This window comes from Typopeltis vanoorti, chromosome 21, assembly GCF_054136105.1.
Source record: "Typopeltis vanoorti isolate ZY-2024b chromosome 21, IOZ_Tvanoo_1.0, whole genome shotgun sequence".
Taxonomy (NCBI): Eukaryota; Metazoa; Arthropoda; class Arachnida; order Uropygi; family Thelyphonidae; genus Typopeltis; species Typopeltis vanoorti.
In genome coordinates, this window is record NC_143569.1 from 53,688,934 (window position 1) to 53,709,900 (window position 20,967).

Below are 20,967 nucleotides of genomic sequence, written 5' to 3' on the forward strand. Positions count from 1 at the left end.
ATATTTACTAGATAACTCTTCGTTCAGGACTTCTTCCAATAATTTCCTCAAGCTTTCTATCTTTTGCCTTTTTACGAATATATAGTATACCTGAGAGCTGATCTGCGAAATAGATCACAAATATTCCCCCACTTGCTTTAAACCTTTATTTTATTCCATGTTCTCTAAAAGTCTCCTCATATGCTGATTTTCTGAATGACGGCAATTGAATACCTCGTTTCTGAGGAAATATATCAAAAGATCCGCCCTTCGCCTTAACTATTTATCCACGGAAGATATTAATGTGCTGTAGATTTTTCAACTGCTTTTATATGGGATTAGCAAAGCCAAAACCATTCCATGCGCTTCTGAAAGAAAAAATTAACTTCCATTCTACAAAGCAGGATTGTTTTGATTTCGACCAATGGTAATAAGCACCTTGATCGATTTCTCACGTGTAGTAAGACTTCAGAATTAACTTGGATATATCCTGTGGGCTCATCAGCCATTACAGAAAGATTGCGAGAAAGAGAGATAGAGAGAGAGAGAATTGATACGGGAGGAAATTTATCCCATCACAAATATCTCCACCTCCGCACACATCCACACAATGTTCAACAAGCGATAAAAAGTCTCACTCTTTTAACATTTTGATTGTTAACGTTTTTTAAATGTGGAAGGAAACTGGGAAAGATCATAACTGCAAAACCAATGGGTGATGTCCACGCCTCATCGCTGCATGTGCTGAACTCAGGTTTTACCAAATTATGCAAATCCAAACAGAAGAAACTATGGCCCGGCTGACCATGAAATTTAACCAGAGTATGAGTGGCAGTTTCTCAGTCCACACTCCAATCACCGCATCATTGAGTTGTGGACATCATTAGTTCTGCAGTTGTTATCTTTCCCAGTCCTTCCACACTTAAAAACGTCAACAATCATTGCCATATCCAGGTTTTAAAAATGTTAAGAGTGGGACTTTTTTCATATGTTAATCATTGTGTTGGAAGTGTGAGGACGTGGAGATATTTTAGATCTGATCTAGTATTAGTCCTCGAAGTAGGCGCCTAATCATGGTACAAGGGCTTATCCCCAATCATTAAAATTGCATCATCTACAGTATGCATCTAAAACGTATCACTGAACCAATGAAAACTGGAAACTATTTTTTTATTATTATTATCCCATGGTATTATTACACCAGATCATAGAGGTCAAGTTCATGTATTTTATACAGCACCTTTTCTGGATTGTTATAGAATTCACATTTGGAAATATTCATACAGCTTAGCAAATGCATTGGTGATATGCTTCCTCGATGTTAGAGATTTTGCAGGTGGGGAAGATTTTGATGGTAGCTCCTGGGTTTTCTGCTGAGTACTAGTGGTGAGTCATGTGCTGAAGAATTGTTCTTTTTGTGTTTTCTTTTTGGGTGGTTTTAAAAAGATCGAAATCTGTGGTATCACTTGATGTTGCTGCCATTTTTGCTACTTCATCTGCAGTTTCGTTTCCCTTTAATCCCACATGGGATGGGATCCATTGGAAGATTATTTTGGAATCCTTATGTAGTTTGTTTATGTTTTGTGATGAATCCAGGTTTCAGCTATGCCTTTAGAATGACAGGTGTTACGATAGGCGGAAATCTTTGGTGAAAAGCACTGAAATGTCAATGTCAAGCAGAATCAGGCAAGATTTATGGTATGGGATATTATAATGGGGATCTCTTTGGGCCCTGATATCTGTAGACCGAACTATATTATAATACTACTAAAATAGTACTAAAATTAACATCTTCAGAAAGGTATGCATGTATACATATAACATTAAAAGTAACCAGAGTGTACCGTCGTAGGCTAACCACCTTACCGGCCATTATGGATCAAATCCGCATACGCTTCGTATCCATCATATATTTGAATGTAATATCAATGGTATTACATTAATATGCACTTCGCATCCATGATAATCTTGAGGTTCTATAGACGTCTTGGCCAGTAGCGTGGTTACTAATTACCGTACCTGACCTGGCTTCTTGTGGTGAAAAAAATTAGCAATCCTAAATTCATTACTCAAAACTTCATAACAAATGCTACTGACGAAGAATGACTGGATTGCCATTCACATCAGAGAATGACCAGCCTGCTAATTTACACTCACCGATAGTACTAATGATAAAGTCAAAAACGAATACAGTAACGGGAATTCTGCATGTTTGTCTTATACAGGGTGTCCCAAAATTCAAGCAAGATTTAAATTTAGCGCCATTTGTGCAGTAAAGTGTTGCCAACGAGAAAAAAAAAGACAGCGTGACAGCTGACAGTTCAGGGTTATTAAAAATGACCACACACAGCGAAGAAAGTTTGTTGAATGGATTATGGAACAACAACAAGTGGATGCTTATTTTTCGAACAAAATCATCTTCAGCGATGACGCACATTTGCATCTTGATGGCTTCGTTAATCGACAAAATTGTCACATTTGGGGTTCAGAAAATCCACGAGTGATTGTTGAGAAACAAATGCATCCACAACGTGTCACTGTTTGGTGCGGATTTTGGGCTGGAGGCATCATCGGTCCAATCTTCTTCGAAAATGCAGCTGGTAAGACAATAACAGTTAATGATGCTCGCTATCGCGACATGATAATCCAGTTTTTTATGCCTAAATTGCAAGGAATAAGAAAAGTCTCATTGACTATGTTATTGTTGATAGTGATGTTTTCTCCCTGGTGCAGGACACCAGAGTGTACAGAGGATTTGAAATTGGAAGTGATCACTATTTAGTCTTGAGCAGGATAAAATTGAATTTCATATTGAAAAGAATAACATGTAAGAAAGTTTTAAAGCGAACAAAAGTTGAGCAGCTCTAAGATGTGAATTGTAGACTAAAATACACAAAGATTATTGAAGAAAAAATGAAAGAGTTTGAGAACAGGAATAAAACCTTGGAGATTCAGTGGCAAACTCTGAAGGAAACATTGATTGATTCTGCTAGAGAGGCATGTGGTGAGGTTGTCTGCAAAGATAAAAAAATCAGAACTCTCTGGTGGATACAGGAAGTTAAAGAGGCAGTGAAGAAAAAAGAAGAAAGCATATCAAAAGTTCCTGTCAAATAAGTCAGCTTGTTCTCTTAGAGAATACAGAGACAAATGCAAAAATGCTAAACACTGTGTAAAACTAGCTAAACGAAAGTCATGGGAGGACTTTGGCAAGAATATAGAAAATAAATATCAAGAAGGTGGCAAAATATTCTGGAGGTTGTTGAAGAAGCTTAGGAATGGAGGAAAGAGTGCTGTAAAAGGAGTTAGAGATGATAAAGGTGACATGAAAACCGGAGAAAAAGATATCAGTAGTATGGTATGCGCTTTTGACCAAATGCTTCCGGTGGGCGTGGCTTCATGAGTTAGGAATTTCCCTGAGGGCATATGTGTCAATGGCTTGTGTTTTGGTTCGCGTATGGAATTGTGGGGGATGTAGATAAGTGCCATCATTATTAGTTGTAAATAAGTGGCATTGTTGTTTTGAATGGAAAAGAGATATCTTAGAGATAAGGAATCGTGTCGTGATTGGTGGACACTTCTGACCAGATGAAGATGAAGATTAGATAAGGAATCGTGACGTGAATGTTTGTTGTTATGAGATGTAGATAAGTGACGTCATTTGTTAGTTGTAAATAAGTGACATTATTGTTTTAAATGGGAAAGGGAGATATATTAGTGTATAACGAATCGTGTTGTGATTGGTGGACACTTCTGACCAGATCAAGATCAAGATAAGATTAGGAATCGTGACGTGATTGTTTGTTGTTATTGAGTTTGGAATGATAATTTAATTTAATTATATGCTACGTCACTCAAACATACATTTTTTTAACTCATGATGGCGACAGTCTTTCGAGGTTTTCTGAATAATTTAATTATATGCTATGTCACTCAAACATACAGTTTTTTTTCTTCTATAGATGGTTGTACTTTTTCCAATACATTTTAGGGTATTTCTTTACTGTTAAAGGGTGGGAATTCTTAGAGTATGTCGAGATGACGGATGTGATTAAGTTTTCTGAAGAAATTTATTATAATGGTGTCCTTAATCACACACACACACACACACACACACACACACACACACACATTAGACATGAAAAGTTGCTAATGTATCCATGTTGATACTTTAATATGTATCCTATGATTATTCTTACGAAAAAAAAACTATTCAGTATTAGAATTATGCTTACCAAAAACATACGAACAGTGATTATTGTATTACAATTATCAATTGTCATGTTCAAGTTAAAAAAAAAAAAAAAACTTACATTTCTTTCCAGAATAGGAACATTTTGGTACATCTAGGTTTTCTGAATATTCCAAATTGTTGATTAATGTATATTCACAGAACACAAACACAAGTCTGAAAAGACATTTCACTTTTTCAATATAGGTTGCTGTGGCTAACATATATTCACACCACAAAACACACAAAACATAGGAGTTGAAAGATATTTCTGTAAATAACCAGAAAAGCTAGTGGACTACTTAATTTACTTTAGTATCCGATTGGTTCTCTGTATTAATTCTTTCCCACTGTTGCCCAACCTTGGTGGGAAAGTCTACGCACCGTTTTGTTTAGGGTAAGTGTTATTTCCGGTTTCGAATTCCGATTGCCATTAGGGTATGGAATTCTGACAAGTGAAATTATTATTTTTTTTTTTTTCCAAATTGAATCGTTATTTTCTGTATTTTAATTTTACAGGTCATATTCTAACAGAATTACTGAGCAAAATTAATAAATATATAAAGTATATGAGAAATTATTTTCCAACACTGTATATTTCTCATTAAGTCTTATCTTTAAGGTATCTATCTTATCCGGTCGCCTTTTGTTATATGTAGGTGAGAAATCGTGTGTTTTGGTTCGAACTCTTGGTTTCCGTTGGGAAATTACCAATATAACTATTAATTTTACCTTCGATTCCTTGTGCTTTTAACCTATTTCTGTAAGTGGAATTTATTTATTTTATTTATTTTTTCTTTAGCATTAGTAACTTTTAAGTAACTGATATGAGACAAACAAGGTTTTGAACTCTCCGCAGTTTTTCTACAGCAATCTTTTTAAGAGTTTTTGTAACGTGTCGTTGGTTTTAAATATCTAATTGCTCTGTAAAATAACCAAACTCTAACAGTATTGTGACTTTTCAGGTGAAATCTTCACCACTAAAATTCTAGCTATTAATTTAATACCCGATTATTTCTTTTGCTTCCAAGATTTGACAGGAGTTTCTTGAAATATTTGAGGGCTTCCATGAACAAATAAGACTTTAAATTCAATGAATCAAAAAAAATTCTCTGGTTACTTTGTGGTATGAAATTTCACAAGGAAAAAAATGTTATCTTCCTTCTTAAATTTGTATTACACATCTACGACACCCAATTTGTTCATTTAAATTTACACATTTTATTTGAACGAAATATTATTTACAAATTGTATTTACTGAATCTAACAATACAGAAAATAAATAAATTGAAAAATACATCAATGGTTCTTCCATGCTTGCGGAATTGCCATCGTATGGTTTGACAATGTGACTCTCATCTGAAATTTAAATTTTCATTTGGTGTTCGTTGGGAATTTATTACTGTAGTAAAATTAAGGGTTTCATATTTATATTTTCGAATCCAATACATATACTTCTGAGAATTATTAAAAGCACAGATCTTTCGTTATGTTTCCAAAAGCATTTAAAAGTACACGTTATGTTTTCACGTTTTGGGCATCCAATTTCATTTAAATCAAGAACAGGCCTCCCTATTAACATCGCTAATGTTTTTGAGTTTTCTCTTCCTTTGGCAAATAATATATGATATTTCTATGTTGATTCTATCATCCAATTTCTTAGTTTGTCCAAAGATAGTGAACCAATTTCCCACTTCAGCTGATGGTTATATTTTATTAACCAAGAATTCTGTTTTTTAACTCTTTCAGGTAATTCTTTCCAACTACAAGGTGATTTTGTTAATGCATATCTTGCACTAATTCCATCAGAAATACAAATTTCTTTAGGAAATAAATTTGAACTCTTATTCAAAAGAAATTGGCAGTCAATTATAGCAATGATAACTGAAAATTCGTATTTTTCACCCACTGTATTTTTCATTATCGTTTTCCTTCATTCTTCTTCTTCTTCTTAGATTACTTCATATGGCACCACAAATAAATAGTTATTTATTATTATTATTTCACTGATTATTAGCTCTGATTGTATACTTTATGGTAACTTTCATTTAGAAAATTCTAAACAAATAGAACTTTTCACAAATAAACATTCAAAGAATTTGTGGCACACGCATTATTTTTACATTACCAAACACAAAACACCACAACACAAAACAGCAGCTGCAGTGGATGAACGATTACCTTAAGTCCAAAGTCACTCGACTCTATGGTATTTTCTTATAGTACTGTTTACACTTACTATGCCCTACCCTGACCATTCATTCAAAAATGAACCATTTGTGCAGATGACTCACTGACATGTTTTCGCATGCTGCTGGTTATACTGCTGGTGTGTTTTTATCTTACTTTGTGTGGGGAAAGGTAAAATTTGTATATGTGTTATCTGGAGAGTACAAACATTTTTCTATACCAAACTTTAAGAGTTAAAGTCACGTTTTGGGTTAATTAGGTGCTCACTCTCTCTCTCTCTCTCTGTGTGTGTGTCTCTGTAAAATAACCAAATTCTAACAGTTCGGATTTTCGATTATGTGAACGATTTGTTTTCAGATAACTCAAATAATGTCAATAGGTAGCATTAGACAATGTCTAAAATAATCAATACATCGATATTCGTTTTCAACACTTTTTTTTCCTTGTCCTGGCATTAATTTCACAGTTGTGATTTTTTTTAAATAATTAAACAGAATTGCATTAAGATATAAAGTTGTGGATTTAAATATCAAGATCTAATCAGAATAACTGAGTAAAAATTCACTGTGGAAAAACACAACAACAAAAACACACATCTTTGTTCATTTAAGTTTACAAATGCACATTTTTATTTTGCTGAAATACTATTTACAAGTATATTCACTGAGAAAAATTCGAAACATGTAATTACCTAAAAATATTTCACAATATTTAGTTTAGACTCTTAACATTTTCCAAAGAGTTCAATGAATAAAATTTTTATTACTCACTGTTTCTTGGTTACATTACATCAAAATAGCTGGCCACTCAAAATAATTTTTAAATCAGATACCATGGTAACCACACTTCCATACGTTTGATATTGTGTCAGTCTGGAAATGACACCATGCCTCCTCCCTAAACATTCTGTGTAGTCTTTCTCAACCATCACCCATAATTCCATACGAGAACCAAAAAAACACACCTCACAATTCCATACGCGAACCAAAACACAAGAACTGAAGCCATTGATAAATTCATAAATTCAGCCACATTTATGCAAAACGGTCATGGAAAATTTCGACAAAAGAGAGCTTATGTTCCAGCAAAGCCGTAGTGGCCATTTACCGACATGCTATTCCATGCATAACCCTATACTGTATACTTTATGAAGCAATAAGAAATTACAATTTTTAATTAAAAACCTGTGTTTTCTATCAAAATTACTTCTTGCGTTTGGGACACCCTGTACATACGTCTAGAAGATTTTTTTCCAGTACTGTATCAAGCGTCTTCAAAATACGATCGAACCCTTTCAACGGTAGTGCTTCCGATACATACTTGTATTGTTGATCCGGTAATTTTAATTAACTTATGATTTTTTTTAAAATCAGTTATATTTTAGTGTTTATCCAGTTGGTAGCAAAATCTTGTTTCTAATTTTTTTACTAACTAAAAATTAAAGCGGAAAAGAAAATTATTTTAAAATAAAATTCTAATAGCAAATGATGTTATTTCTCATTATATGGTTTTTAGAATATTATGTTTATATTCGATAATATTACTTTTAAAAATAGGAAAAAAATTTACAATACAAATGCCAATAAAAAATGAATAATATTTATTTTTAAAAAAGGAGAAATATTTCTAAAATGTCATGAAATATAAAAAAATATATATAATATACTTGAAAAGTTTTCTGATAATAATTTATAAATTAGAAAAGCAATAATATTGGTATCGTCTTCCGTGTGGTGGCCGATACGAATAGCCCCAATGTAGCCATGCATGTCGTACGAGGCTACTAAAATGGGTCCCCAGGGAGGGTAATGGATAGGACTGCTGCAGCCAATGAAGTTCTAACTGAGGCTGGCTATTGTTATTACCCTCCTGCCATGATCAGAGCTTTATATAGCTCAATAACACCTTATCCTTACACTGTCCTCTACAGATAACGGGGAAGATGAAAAGCATTTTTGCTTCGCCCTTTTAAAATTCTAAGATCTTAGAACTCAAAAACAACGGTGCCTAGGTGCTATAGTGTTTAAGTCTTATGAATATTATTAGCCTTATGAATATAGAATGAACATTAATACAAAAATCTTAGGAAAGTTATCAAAACAGTGCATGCATTGGACATTTTTAAGAAAAATATATTTTCAATATTGACGCAGATTTTCAGTCTTATTTCTTAAACTTCTAACTGTGTGAGACATCGGCTTATTTTTTATTGTGTTGTCGATTACTGTACGGCCAATCCAAAATACAATGGGGGTAGGGGCACATTGACCGTTACACCTGCGAGAATTTGATAAACCTAAGTCTTTTATCTTCTTCCTTTTACGTATTAGGCCTAGTGACCTATTACGATTCGAAACCGGAAAATCCCAGTGAATAGATCGGTCAATCCTATTCCAGAAATGTCCTATGTCTGTGGGAGCGTGTGTTCACGTAGCCAGTTTGCCTGTTCTGGGGGACGAAAAACCTGAGTTTGAAGGTGAAAAAAAAACCCTTACTTCCGTATGAGATCAGCTAACTCACCTTTAGTCGAAAGAGACCAGATAATGGTTCCTCACGTCACTGACAAAAATCGAATCCAGGTCTTTCCGATCAAAGGGCTTCGTCTATATCGACCGAGCTATGGAGACTCAAGTCCTTTATAAATAAGGAAAAAACATTATTGAAATCGCAGAGCGCATTTCGAATGTTAGTGCCTGTTAAAAATCTCTCCACTTACCTTCATGTTCGTCGCATGTCGTTTTAGGAAAGGATAAGCAATATGTTATTAAAGTAGTCTAAATAAACCATCCTTTTTATTATTAATTAATTAATTAATTTTGACTGTATGATGACAGAACTTTTAATATTTCATTTAGGATCTCAGTAAGCGTTCCTGAAGATGGAGAGTTTGGACGATTATATAAAAGAAATTACACTGGAGTGATTGGAATGCTGTACCGACAGGTGATGTATATGTATCTCTATTATTTGAATGTGCGTAGATGTTTTTAAAAAAATTATTATTACGTACTGAAACCTAATAGATTTTATAGTTAGCATATAACAGTTGCATAAGAACCGCTTTTTGTATATAAAAGTGATTGTACTGAGCAAAGCTTTTGAGATGTTCGTATTCTTTCAGAATACGAACATCTCAAAAGCTATAAAGTTTTTTTCTGTATAAAGATTATCAGAAATTTTAGAAAGTTATTGGGGTGTGTTTAGTTAAAGACTCGAAAACAAATTATTTTATGCGGCTTTCGGCATATTCTAAAGGACATCATAATAACATGATACGATATTTTTGTTGCGAAGTATTTACATTTTCATCCGTGACTCATTTTGCCGATTTCAAGAGATGGCAGGCATTCTCTAAGACCCATGGGACTATTGTATGATATCGTCAAACAAAACAATAAACTGAGAATTTTAAAAATTCTCAGTGTTGTGGGAAGTGAATACCACAGAGAAATGATACCGTCTCTTGATTTTAAATCCTAATCCTGACATTGGTATATCTATCACGAGGAGAAGTCCCTTTCTCACACTAACGTAATGAAAAATAATTGGAAATAATTATCATATTGAATTTTTTTTTACTTTGAAAATTAATCAGTAATCACTGGAGAAGTAAAGAGAATGGCGAACAGGTCACCTACCTAAGGAAGATACTGGTTAGAACTCTATATGTAATTGTAAAGTATGCATCGGTGGTATAAAAACTACATGTGCCTGTGTGCATGCTATTGATGTGTGGTAGTTATCATCCTGGCGTTAAGGCATTGTAACGCGAAGAATTAAAAACAAAACATATAATTTTATGTTTATTTCATCGAGTGGTGTGAGTTCACTGAACTGAATACTGTATCAATGAAGTGGTCTACAAAATATTCAATGTTTTGTCTCTAAATACGAGTTACCGGATTATGCAATCTATAGATCTTACGACTAGGGGGGCATCCGAAAGTTCTGTTAAACATTTAGAACAAGAATAAACACAAGAAAGAACAAATTGTGGAGAATATGTAGAATAATATATAATTTACAGGTTCTATATGAATTCCTTCATGGTTATTATCACAACTTCACAGCACAGCCTTGTATGCACGAAAAACTGTCAAACTTTCTTGGACAGCATTCACATAAAATAAAAAAGATGGCAAGCGAGGTATAGAAAGGATGCATTTAGGAATGTGCTAAAAGGACTAAATATTAGAACTAATGAAATCAGAAGCCTGACAATAAATTGACGAACTTTGAAGAAACTTTTTCCCAGTAGGTGATGGCGCATATTGTGTTTAGTATTAATATTATATTATAATATTATGATATTATAATTATATCATCATCATCATCATCATCATCATCATCAAATTCCTGCCATGTACCCTCAAGGGGTGTACAGGATATGACAGTACTACATGAAAAAATTACATCATTACTAACTTCCTATCTACAATTTTCCTCCAAATCAGTCTGTTACTTGTCAAGACTCCAATATTATCAGATCTTATATTTCTATCCTCTAAGGCACTTTGTACCGTATCAATCCACCTATATCTTGGTCTTCCTCTGGATCGTTTTCCTGCCAACTTGGCAGAGAACACTTGTTTTCTTAATCTTTCCTCTCCCATTCTGTTTAAGTGACCATACCATCTGAGATTAGCTCTGCTAACGCATTCCTGGATGCTGACAATGTCAAGTTCTTTCCTAATATCCTCATTTTTAATATGATATTGCCATTGATGCCATCTGTTCACGCCTCGAATCTTTCTCAGGACTCTCATATCTGCGGTCTCTAGTCTTTGGTGAAGTGTTTTACGTCTGACCCAGCTCTCAGATCCATAAGTTAAAACTGGTTTGAACACTGTCTGGTATACAGCTAATTTAGTGTTCCGACTAATTTCTCTCTTATTCCATATGAATTTATTCAATTGACTTCCCACCATACCAGCTTTGCTGATTCTGTTGTCTATTTCTACATTTAATTTACCATCTTCAGTAAAAATCGTGCCTAAGTAGCTGAAATGTTTTACTTGTTCCACAGGTTCTCCATTCACAACACAGTTGACATTTTCAATGATTCTGCCTATTTTCATTGTCTTTGTCTTTTTATTGCTAACCTTCATACCATATCTATTACAACAGCTATTCAATTTAGTCAGAGAATCTTGCAGCGGATTTATAACATCATCCGCATAAAGCAAAGAGCTGACATTAACATCTCCAATTTTGATGTCAGGTTTAATACCACTTTCCTTCATAATGTGATCCATATAGATAATGAATAACAGAGGGGATAATGTACATCCTTGTCTCACACCAGATTTAACATTAAACCATCTTCCTGTACTTCCTTCAATTCTAACTGCTGACTTACAACTCAATAATTATATTATTTAGTATATCCATTAATATAAGTATAAAATATTAATTATGATGTTGATGATAATATCTATGTTTCGTCCTTTAGGAGGCTGATATGTCAGGAATTTTTATTATCAACACATTTGAAAGAGATTTTGCTGCAGATCCACTGCAGCCTCTTTATGGTCTGAAGATAGTTTTCATTACGAAAGCACCGAAAAAAGAAATTCCACCATCGGTTTTAAGTTTTCCTTTTGGAATTAAGGTGAGTTATTTATCCCGGGTGTCAGCATAGACATTAAAATTAAAAGAATACTCTTTACCTGTTAGACTGCTGTTCCAATATCGTTATTACACGAAGTTAAACTTCTATAAATTTTATCAGATTAAGAAGAGAATTAAATTACATATACAAATATGAAACGTCAGTTGAATACCATCAGCAAATTACAATCATTTTAAATCACTCAATGCATCATAATACTCATATTATTATTTGCTGGACACTTTGACAACAGAGAATATTTAAACAGCGTAACTTTTTTTTTTTTTTTTTTTTTTTTGCAGATTTGGGTATCACTGGGGATTACCATCGTTTTAGTATTCATCTTCGTCTGGGCTTGGACTTTGATCTCATCCCGGATTTATAGATTACCACGAATTAAGGTTGTAGAGATCGGTTGGATGGTATTTGGAAGTTTTCTATGTCAAAGTAAGTAAAATCACTCTAATTCATTGTAATATTCTGATTTTTATTTACTAAACGTTTTCCAGATGGTGTTTTCCTTGACTGGTAATAATCCTGTTTGATTTATTTAATTAGGATTTCTTTCCATTTGGGAAACAAAAATGCAAGTCCTTTTATTGAGGAATATTGATATCTCTCAGTTATGATTTAAGCATCTAAATGATGCGAACAGTTTCCTAATGATATTCAACAACAGGCGTCTCCTCGGGAATTTTTTTTTCTAACTTTTAGATAATAAAATGCACAGGTGCATAATTTTATAAACAGTATAGTGCAGTTTAACCTCGCTCAGGATAAAAACAAAATGCATATTAATCTTTCAAAGTTGGAAGTTTAATTGCATAATTAAGATGGGATTTAAAAATGAGTCAGACATACGGGAATCATATAATGTTCACATTACTTAAATGAACTATAAATAGTATTCATTTACATAATGATATTATCACACAAAAGCTGTGTTTGTGGAGTACTTGTTTTGATTTAAAAAGCACTAAATAAGATAAAATTAGAAATCAAGTATTTTAACTGAATTTTGATAAATTCTGATACGACAGGAAGTAAATCGGCGAACAAAAATCTGATTTATTTTTCGTCAGTTTGACATTTTTGCAATTTCTTCTATTAAATAAAATAATCCATACATAAAGCAAAACATCGCCCCCTTGATTAGCCGAGTGGTTAGCTTACCCTTTCTCCAACAAGTTTTACAAATAACCTTTCGTGGGTGGTAGAAACATCAATATATGTATAGCTATTTTTATTATTCTTTTTATTTCTACAATTTATTTTATTACACATTTTCAGATACAGATAAAAGACTTCTTCTTTATCCCTCGATGAGAATGTTTTACGTATTCTGGAGAATATCGTTAGTTGTCATTGTGGCTGCCTATAGCGGGACTCTTTTATCGTTTTTGACAATTTTGCAAAGTGAAAAACCACTGGAAACTATTAGCGACTTAGCATCTGCAGTAGAACAAGAAAAAATTTCCTGTGGTACTACAGAGCATACTCCGATGCACAAAATGTTTCAGGTAAAAACCACAATTATATACGTTATTCAAAATATTCAAATAAATATAATAAATTCAAATAAAAGATATTCAAATAAATACTTGACAAAAGATCGAACTACTTATCGTTATTTATACTTAAACAAAAGATCGAGGCACCTATATTAATAGTTTAATAACATGATGAATTTTCAAGTATCATGTAATCGAATTATCTACATCCGTGCATTTTACGTAATATTCATTTCATGGTGGCTAATAATAATTTACTTAAATATTGATATTCTAAGTATGTTATTGAGTGAGTAAGTTTTCATTAAATTTCTTAGTTAATATATACACAGAGTTCGTTGCATGGGATATTTCTACTTAATATAATGAATATGTATCACGTGTTTACGGTATAAGGCGTGTAATATAACAATCACATTCACATCGAAATATTCAAAGCATCTATTTAGAAATAACTATGAAATTTTTAAACCCACTTGAATTCCAGCTAGACTTACACACGATCGAAGAACGCAGAACGTTGCTGATTTGTTGGGTGAAGCATAAATGCTTTTCATATTCCCCTTTGTCTGACGGGGAGTTCTTTGAGTGGAGAGTTATTGAGCGTTAAGCTCGCCCAGGAAGGGCAGTGAGATTAGCTGCGTTCAGCTGAGCATAAAATTGACTTGGGTCTTTTGTATTTGTAGAATTCTGTTTCATTGTAGTCTGAAGCTTCTTTATCAGCGGGTTTGGATGATTGTTTGTCTTGGTGAAGAACTTTGCTGCTAGATCATGGAGGAGGGATGCTATGTAGGGAATGTTGACTTCTCTGTGAATCTGGGAGTTTCCGATAAACTATGGGGCATCCAGAATCATTCTCAGGCATTTGTTCTGTATCCTCTGCAGTTTTTGAATATTTGTATTCGAGGTGTGGCTCCATTCAGGAGAAGCGGAAGTGATGACTGGGCGTATTACCATCTTGTATGAGTACTTTGTTCCGGATATCCACTTTACTTCTTCTGTTGATCATGGAGTAGAGTTGAGCGATTGCTTTGGATGTCTTCGAACTTATGTGTTTTATATGATTGGTGAATTGGAGTTTTTTGTCAAGCATGACACCGAGGTATTTGACTTCACTCTGCCATGGGATCTTGACAGCTAGCAGGTGTATGTCTTCCTTGATCTGAAACTTCTTTTTGGTAAACAGGATGGCTGAACTCTTCAATGGGTTTGTTTGGATCCTCCAGTCCATCAGCCATTTTTGCAATGTGTGAATGCTGTTTTGGAGTCTTTTCATAGCTAGTTTGGGACGAAGAGATCTTCTAATAAAGCGGTATCATCCACATATAATGCTGTGATTGCTTCACCTGAATTTTGTGGAATATCAGCTATGTAGATAGAAAACAGCAAGGGAGCCAGAAGAGAACCCTGCAGCACACCCACCAGGATCTTGAGTCTAGTTGATACGGTTTCATTTATTTTTACTCGCATGTCTTTAAGGTAACTATCTAGGATTTTTATTAGATTAGCTGGCATGTTAAATTTGATGAGTTTGTAGAGAAGACCCTGATGCCACACCTTGTCAAAAGCCTTGACAGCGTCTATAAAGACAGCAGCAGTGTGGAGGTTCCAGTTAAAACTTGTGATGATAAATTCAACCTGGCGGTGGGGGCTATGGTTTTTTATGAATCTCAATTGCTCATTAGGGATAATACCTACTTTATCTGTTGCTGATTGAAGCCTTGTAAGGATGAGTTTTTCTGCAACCTTACCTAGGCTGGACAGTAGGCTGATAGGTCTGTAGCTTTCGGGGAGTTGAGGGTTTTTTTCCAATCTTTTTCATTGACGTGATGTCAGCCGTTTTCCATGCTAAGGGAAAATATTTGAATCTGAAGACGGCATTAATAATATTGACTAGGTGCACAATGGATTTTCTGGGGAGTAGTTTGATTGTTCTGTTTGTGATTCCGTCTTGACATGGAGCCTTGTTGTTATTCAAGTGGGTTATGATATTTATAACTTCTGCTGGAGAGGTGGGTATGATGGGTTCTGCCTTCTCCTTTTGTTCTATTATGATCTGCCTAACTCTGCGGTGAATCTTGTAGATTAGATTAATGTTTAAATTCTCGTAAGAGGGGTTACACTGAGTTTTCAAATTGTCAACCAAAGCTTCTGCTTTTTCTTGGTCAGTGTAAGCTGTTCCTTTCTTGGTCTGAATTGGGGGTATGAGTTGCCTTTTAGTGCCGGGGGTTCTCAAGAATTTCCAGATGGAGTTATCCTCTGGGTTCAGTTTGTTCAGTTTGGTTTCCCAATCTTGATTTATATGTTTTTGTAGAACTTTCCGGACTTTTCTATTTAAATTATTCAGAATTGTTTTATCTTGAGGGGCTTTTGTGTTATGGTACCTCTTTCTGGTTCTGTTGTTCAGCCTGAAAAACAGGTCCATAATTTCCTCAAGGAGCAGTCCACTGGAATGAAAAACTGTGGTTTGCGTGACTGAAGTTAGTGCTTTTTTTTAACTTGGTATCTCCTCTTTGTTATGGATAATGGGTGCTGGGCCAATGTGATCTGAGAGAGTTTTGAAGAGCTTTTTCCATGAGATAAAAGAGTGTGGAGGAGAGAATTGTTCTTGTGTACCGAGCTTGAGCAGAATGGGATTGTGATCAGATGATAATTCGTTTAGAGTTTCCAGTTAGTATTGGTATCTGATGTTTCTGAGGATTGCGATGTCCAGTACGTCTGAGCTTCCATTTGGGCTGTGATGAGTGGGCTCTGTGAGTCAAGCTATAACAATAAAATTTTGCGTTGAGAAATGGTTTAGGATGCTGCCTTTTTCATTGATTGTGGAGAATACCAAGCTGTATGCTTGGCATTGAGATCTCCAACCATGATGATGGAGTCTGTGGAGCTGAGAATGGAGTCCAAGTCAGATACCAGTAATGGAATTCTGGGTGGGTTGTATACTGCATAGATTTTGATACTGCCAGCATTGTTTGTATGAACTTCAACGCCTGTTATCTCTAGGTTCTTGGTTTGTGGATTGGTCAGTAGATTGTAGCTTATGTAGTTTTTAATGAATATGGCTGTGCCTCCTCTACTGTCAGTGAGTCTGTCTGTTTTGTACATTGCGTAGTTCTGTAATTTGGGTTATTAGCTGGCCTGAAATGCGTTTCATTTACTAGAATTATATCAGGAGTGAACTCTTGTAGGTCAAGGAGTTTGTTGTTCAATCCATTTGCATTCCATGCAGTTATGGTAAGTGAGTATGGCTTATATTTCCTATTATTCATGATTGAGGGCTGTCAGAATGTAATGGATATCTGAAGCATGGTAGCTAGTGAGGCAGTTAGAATTGATGTAAGGTTGGAGCTTGTAAGGTTGGAGGAAGTATTCTTGGATCGTGCAGCCTCGGCATATGTTTATGTCCTGGTTTCAGGTTGATTTCCTTTCTGAGCTGTCAAGGTGGAGGTTATTTGAACTGGATGGTGATCTGCACAGTTTCCCACGGTGTGACTTTTGGGTGATGGATGAGCGGTTTTGGGAGACCCGCGGTTCTTTTGGTGTGCTATGTATCTTTTATATTTGGCGGGGTGATGACTTCCGCAGTTTACATTTAGCTGGCGTAGATCTTGGCTTGGCTTGGTGCATATAATGTTCTGATAGCCTTCACCACATTTTAAGCACTGAAGTTGGCCGGGCATAGCTTTTGGGCGTGCCCAAACTGCTGACATCTGTGGCACTGTCCTGCTGATCCTCTCTTTCTTAGAGGTTCCGTAGTAATTCTAAGGCCGCAGAATATTTCTTCTGAGTGTTATTAATCTCCACGAATAGTAAAGGCATTGGCCTTTTATCATACCTGAGCACCCTGCTTACTTTGATTGGGGCCAGGATCTGGTTGCTTAAATCAGCTGAGATTTCTTCTTGAGTGATTCCTTCTGTGACTCGACGGATTTAGGGTCTTTTCACTCGGTAAAGCGAATGTATGGTAAAGAGGATTTTTGGTGTCCAGTAGCCTTGTCATTCAGCCTGTAGTAGTGACGGTGTCTGGCTGGATTTCGACTCCCTCATCTGAGTTCTTTGCCTATGAGTATGTGATGTTTTGCTCCCTGAGGGCTGATATGACAGAACTCAATTTCTCCTTGTCCCGTAGAATAACTGGGGGACCTTCTCCGAGTTTTTTGGCGCGTTCTGTGTGGGTGAGTCATCCTCCATAAGATCGTCTGCTGTTCTTCTCCATTTTTTTTAGTGCTCTTCTTGTGAGTTGCTATGACAAGGGTTTTTAGATGGTGGAACAGTTATGAATTCCCTTTGAGATTCTTCATTCTCTACTTCTGGATCATTTGTTTGGGCCTACAGGTTTAAATAACACGGCCAGTCAGTCTCAAACTTTCCCATGATAAGTTTTAAAACTTCTAATGACTCCTCCTCCTTGTTTAGAGTCTTAATCTGTTCCTTGATGCCTTCCATACCAATCGGGAGTCTTCTGGAGTTATGTAAGGGCTATGAAAAAACCCTTCAACAAAGTAGGGCAGTGAGCCTACGATTCAGTTGCTTTTAGTAATTAATCAAAAATGGCAATTCCAACGACGGTTAGGCCTATCGAATCGCCCAATTACAGTCCACTTACCTGTGTTGTTAACTTTCTGTTGTTGTATATAATTTAAAAACTATAATCGCGTCTCTGCTAGTTAATCTAGCAGATACACTATAAAACCAGAGCTTCACATTTTATTAACACGTTACATAATCCCTAAAATTCATTGAAACACTTGAAGCATCAATCCTATAACTCCCTCTACTGCCTATCCTTATCCTTTATAGTCCTTATAAGGACTGGCTTAAAGGGGCGAAGCAAGAATGCATTTCATCTTCCCCGTTATCTGTAGGAATAAGGCGTTATTGAGTTATTAAAGCTCTGATCATGGCAGGAGGGTAACAGCAATAGCCGAGCCTCAGTTAGAACTTCATTGGTTACAGCATTACCTTCCAAGGGTTTTAATTACCGCATCTCACGGTCGATTTTCCATTACGTTTCATCTGTCTATCCTTACACACGATGTACATTTTATATATATTTATACTTTATAATAAAAAACGGTGTTCTAAAATTCATTTGTCAAAACTTGAAATTTTAAGATTTTTGAATAAAAATTTTTAAAGTTTATTATATTTTATGAATTAAGAGAAATATTTTATAGAGAAATTCATATAATTTTGAAATAATTGATTCAGAGCTTATGCTATGTTACAATTTAAGGTGTATCTTACAATTTAGGGCATGTGCGCGCGCGCGCGGATTTAATCTTCTTTTTCTCATATATTCCTATATTTAAAAATGTACCCCTATAAGATTATTATTTATTGAAATTTAACTGTGTCACTAAATTAGGTTTAAATGCGTCTTTTTTACCTGTTTAAGAACGCAAAAATCAAGAACTTGAAAATAATCGGCTCTCACTTAAAGAAGCATGAATCGTCTCTAGTAGAATCCCATTCGGAAGGGATCATGAAATCCTTTTCTACAAAATATGCCTTTGTAGGTGTTGATGGTCTCATTCAGATGATAACTGCATCTCTCGGATCAGATGAATTCTTTGTGTCAAAGGATTATTTTTATGCGTTTTCAGGATCGCACTTCATTCAACATTCTCATCCATGTAGAGAAGCATTCAATATCATGTAAGTATGTTAATGTAACTGTTATCACGAAAACAAATGCCTTATAATGCTTTGCAATCTGTTAACTCAAAATGAAAAGACTAGACATTTTTTGTATTATTTAAAATTGTATGAAATATACATTTAAATTTATTCTGTTTTACCTTTTATAAACGTTTAACGCTATGAATAAATCTGTGATTGTTTTGTTACAGGATTCTTAAAATAATGGAGTCTGGTTTACACATGAAATGGAAAAACGATGTGATCTTCAGAAAAGAGTCGTTACACAAATTATGCGAGACTCCCAGCACTCTTTTTAATCCAATATTGTTAGTGCATCTTAACGGAGCTTGGATCGTTTTGAGTTTGGGATATGCTTTATCTGTCATTTGTTTAATCTGTGAATTTTTGATGCATTTTATTTATCGGTTAAAATTTAAGGTTCCAAAATTTCTCAATAAGCGTAAGCGATTTAAATGGTAAAAAGCTATTTATTTTCCAATTACTTAAATTTAAAATTGCTGTGAAATGTTATCGCTGAATATATCTGGAATTTAAATATTTCAGTAATTTACAGTGCCTCGCAGTAACAACCGACGTTGTAAATCTACTACATGCTTTCTTCTCTCTTTTTGGCTAGATGGGTGAAACAATAATGCTTTTCATATTCCCCGTTATCTGTAGAAGATAATGTAATATAAAGCTCTGATCATGGCAGAAGGGTAACAGCAATATTCGAGAGTCAGTTAAAACTTCATTGGCTACAGCATTGCCATCCATTACCCTCCCTGGGTACCCATTTTAGTCGCCACGTACGACATGCATGGGCTATAGTGGGGATTTTTAAGTAAAGCCCTCTCTAAAAATTAGAACGATCCCAAGACCACTTCATAGCGGCTGAAAGATCGTCCAACTCAGCGTTGACCTACTCAGTGAGAGGCTCACTCTACCGCCGAGCAGAGCCGCTCATATTCTAGGGAGAGGCATCCACCGACAAGGCCCCACGCCAGAAAACACCCTCCCCGGAGACCCAAAATGCTCTCTCAGGGCAAACACTCCGAAATCTAAGTACCCCCTCACCGGGAGCAAAATTCCGGAAGAAACCTGAGAGAACGAAACAGTCGAAACTCTGCGTCCATTTTATTAGTTGCGACATGCATGGGCTACAGTAGCACTATTCTTAGCCCGGCCACCACACGGGGAATTCTCTCTTTATATATGTAACTACTATATTATTATAATTTTTATTTAAAAAATTGTGTGGTGTATTTAAATTTATAGAGATTTTACATAAAATTCTTAGTTTACCTTTAGTAAACATATAATATAAAAAGTATAAATAAATTCCTTTAGTTGTATATTATTATTATCTAAAATAAATTAAACTAAATTATCAAAACATCTGGATAATCTTTTATAAATCGATTCACTGAAAACATCCTATTGCCAGGTAACATTTCTACAATCCATAACATTGCCTTGCTGTGCTTTGATTCAAAGCTGTTATTTTTACATAATTTTTCGTCTTACAATATAATGAGTTGAATATCCAAATTAATGGGTCAAATATTTAACCCATTAAAATATTTCATGTATTTTTTCTTGTTTGTGTGTCAAATTGGTGTGTCTAATAAACTGTTCATTTTCTTTTGCTCTGTAATTATTCTAAGACGTGTATGCATTTTTAGTTAAAATTATTTCCCAACGGTGCTTCTTTCATGTGCAAAGGAGAGTTCCTTCATAACAGATTTGTCATATTGCCCTTTTTATGGCCAAAGTTTTCAAATTTGGTCTTTTACAAACGCTAC

General features: G+C 34.9%; 1 protein-coding gene across 1 annotated transcript in view; it reads left to right on the forward strand.

Moving 5' to 3' along the window:
* The window catches only part of LOC150094855 (glutamate receptor ionotropic, kainate 2-like), a 58,353-nt gene extending 38,711 nt beyond the window's left edge, over positions 1 to 19,642 (forward strand). Inside the window, exons 3-7 of the mRNA XM_090411680.1 lie at positions 11,850 to 12,008; positions 12,311 to 12,455; positions 13,299 to 13,528; positions 18,918 to 19,177; positions 19,372 to 19,642. Coding sequence (XP_090267806.1) covers positions 11,850 to 12,008; positions 12,311 to 12,455; positions 13,299 to 13,528; positions 18,918 to 19,177; positions 19,372 to 19,642 — 1,065 coding nt within the window. The remainder of the gene's footprint in view (positions 1 to 11,849; positions 12,009 to 12,310; positions 12,456 to 13,298; positions 13,529 to 18,917; positions 19,178 to 19,371) is intronic.
* The last annotated feature ends 1,325 nt before the right edge of the window (positions 19,643 to 20,967 follow it).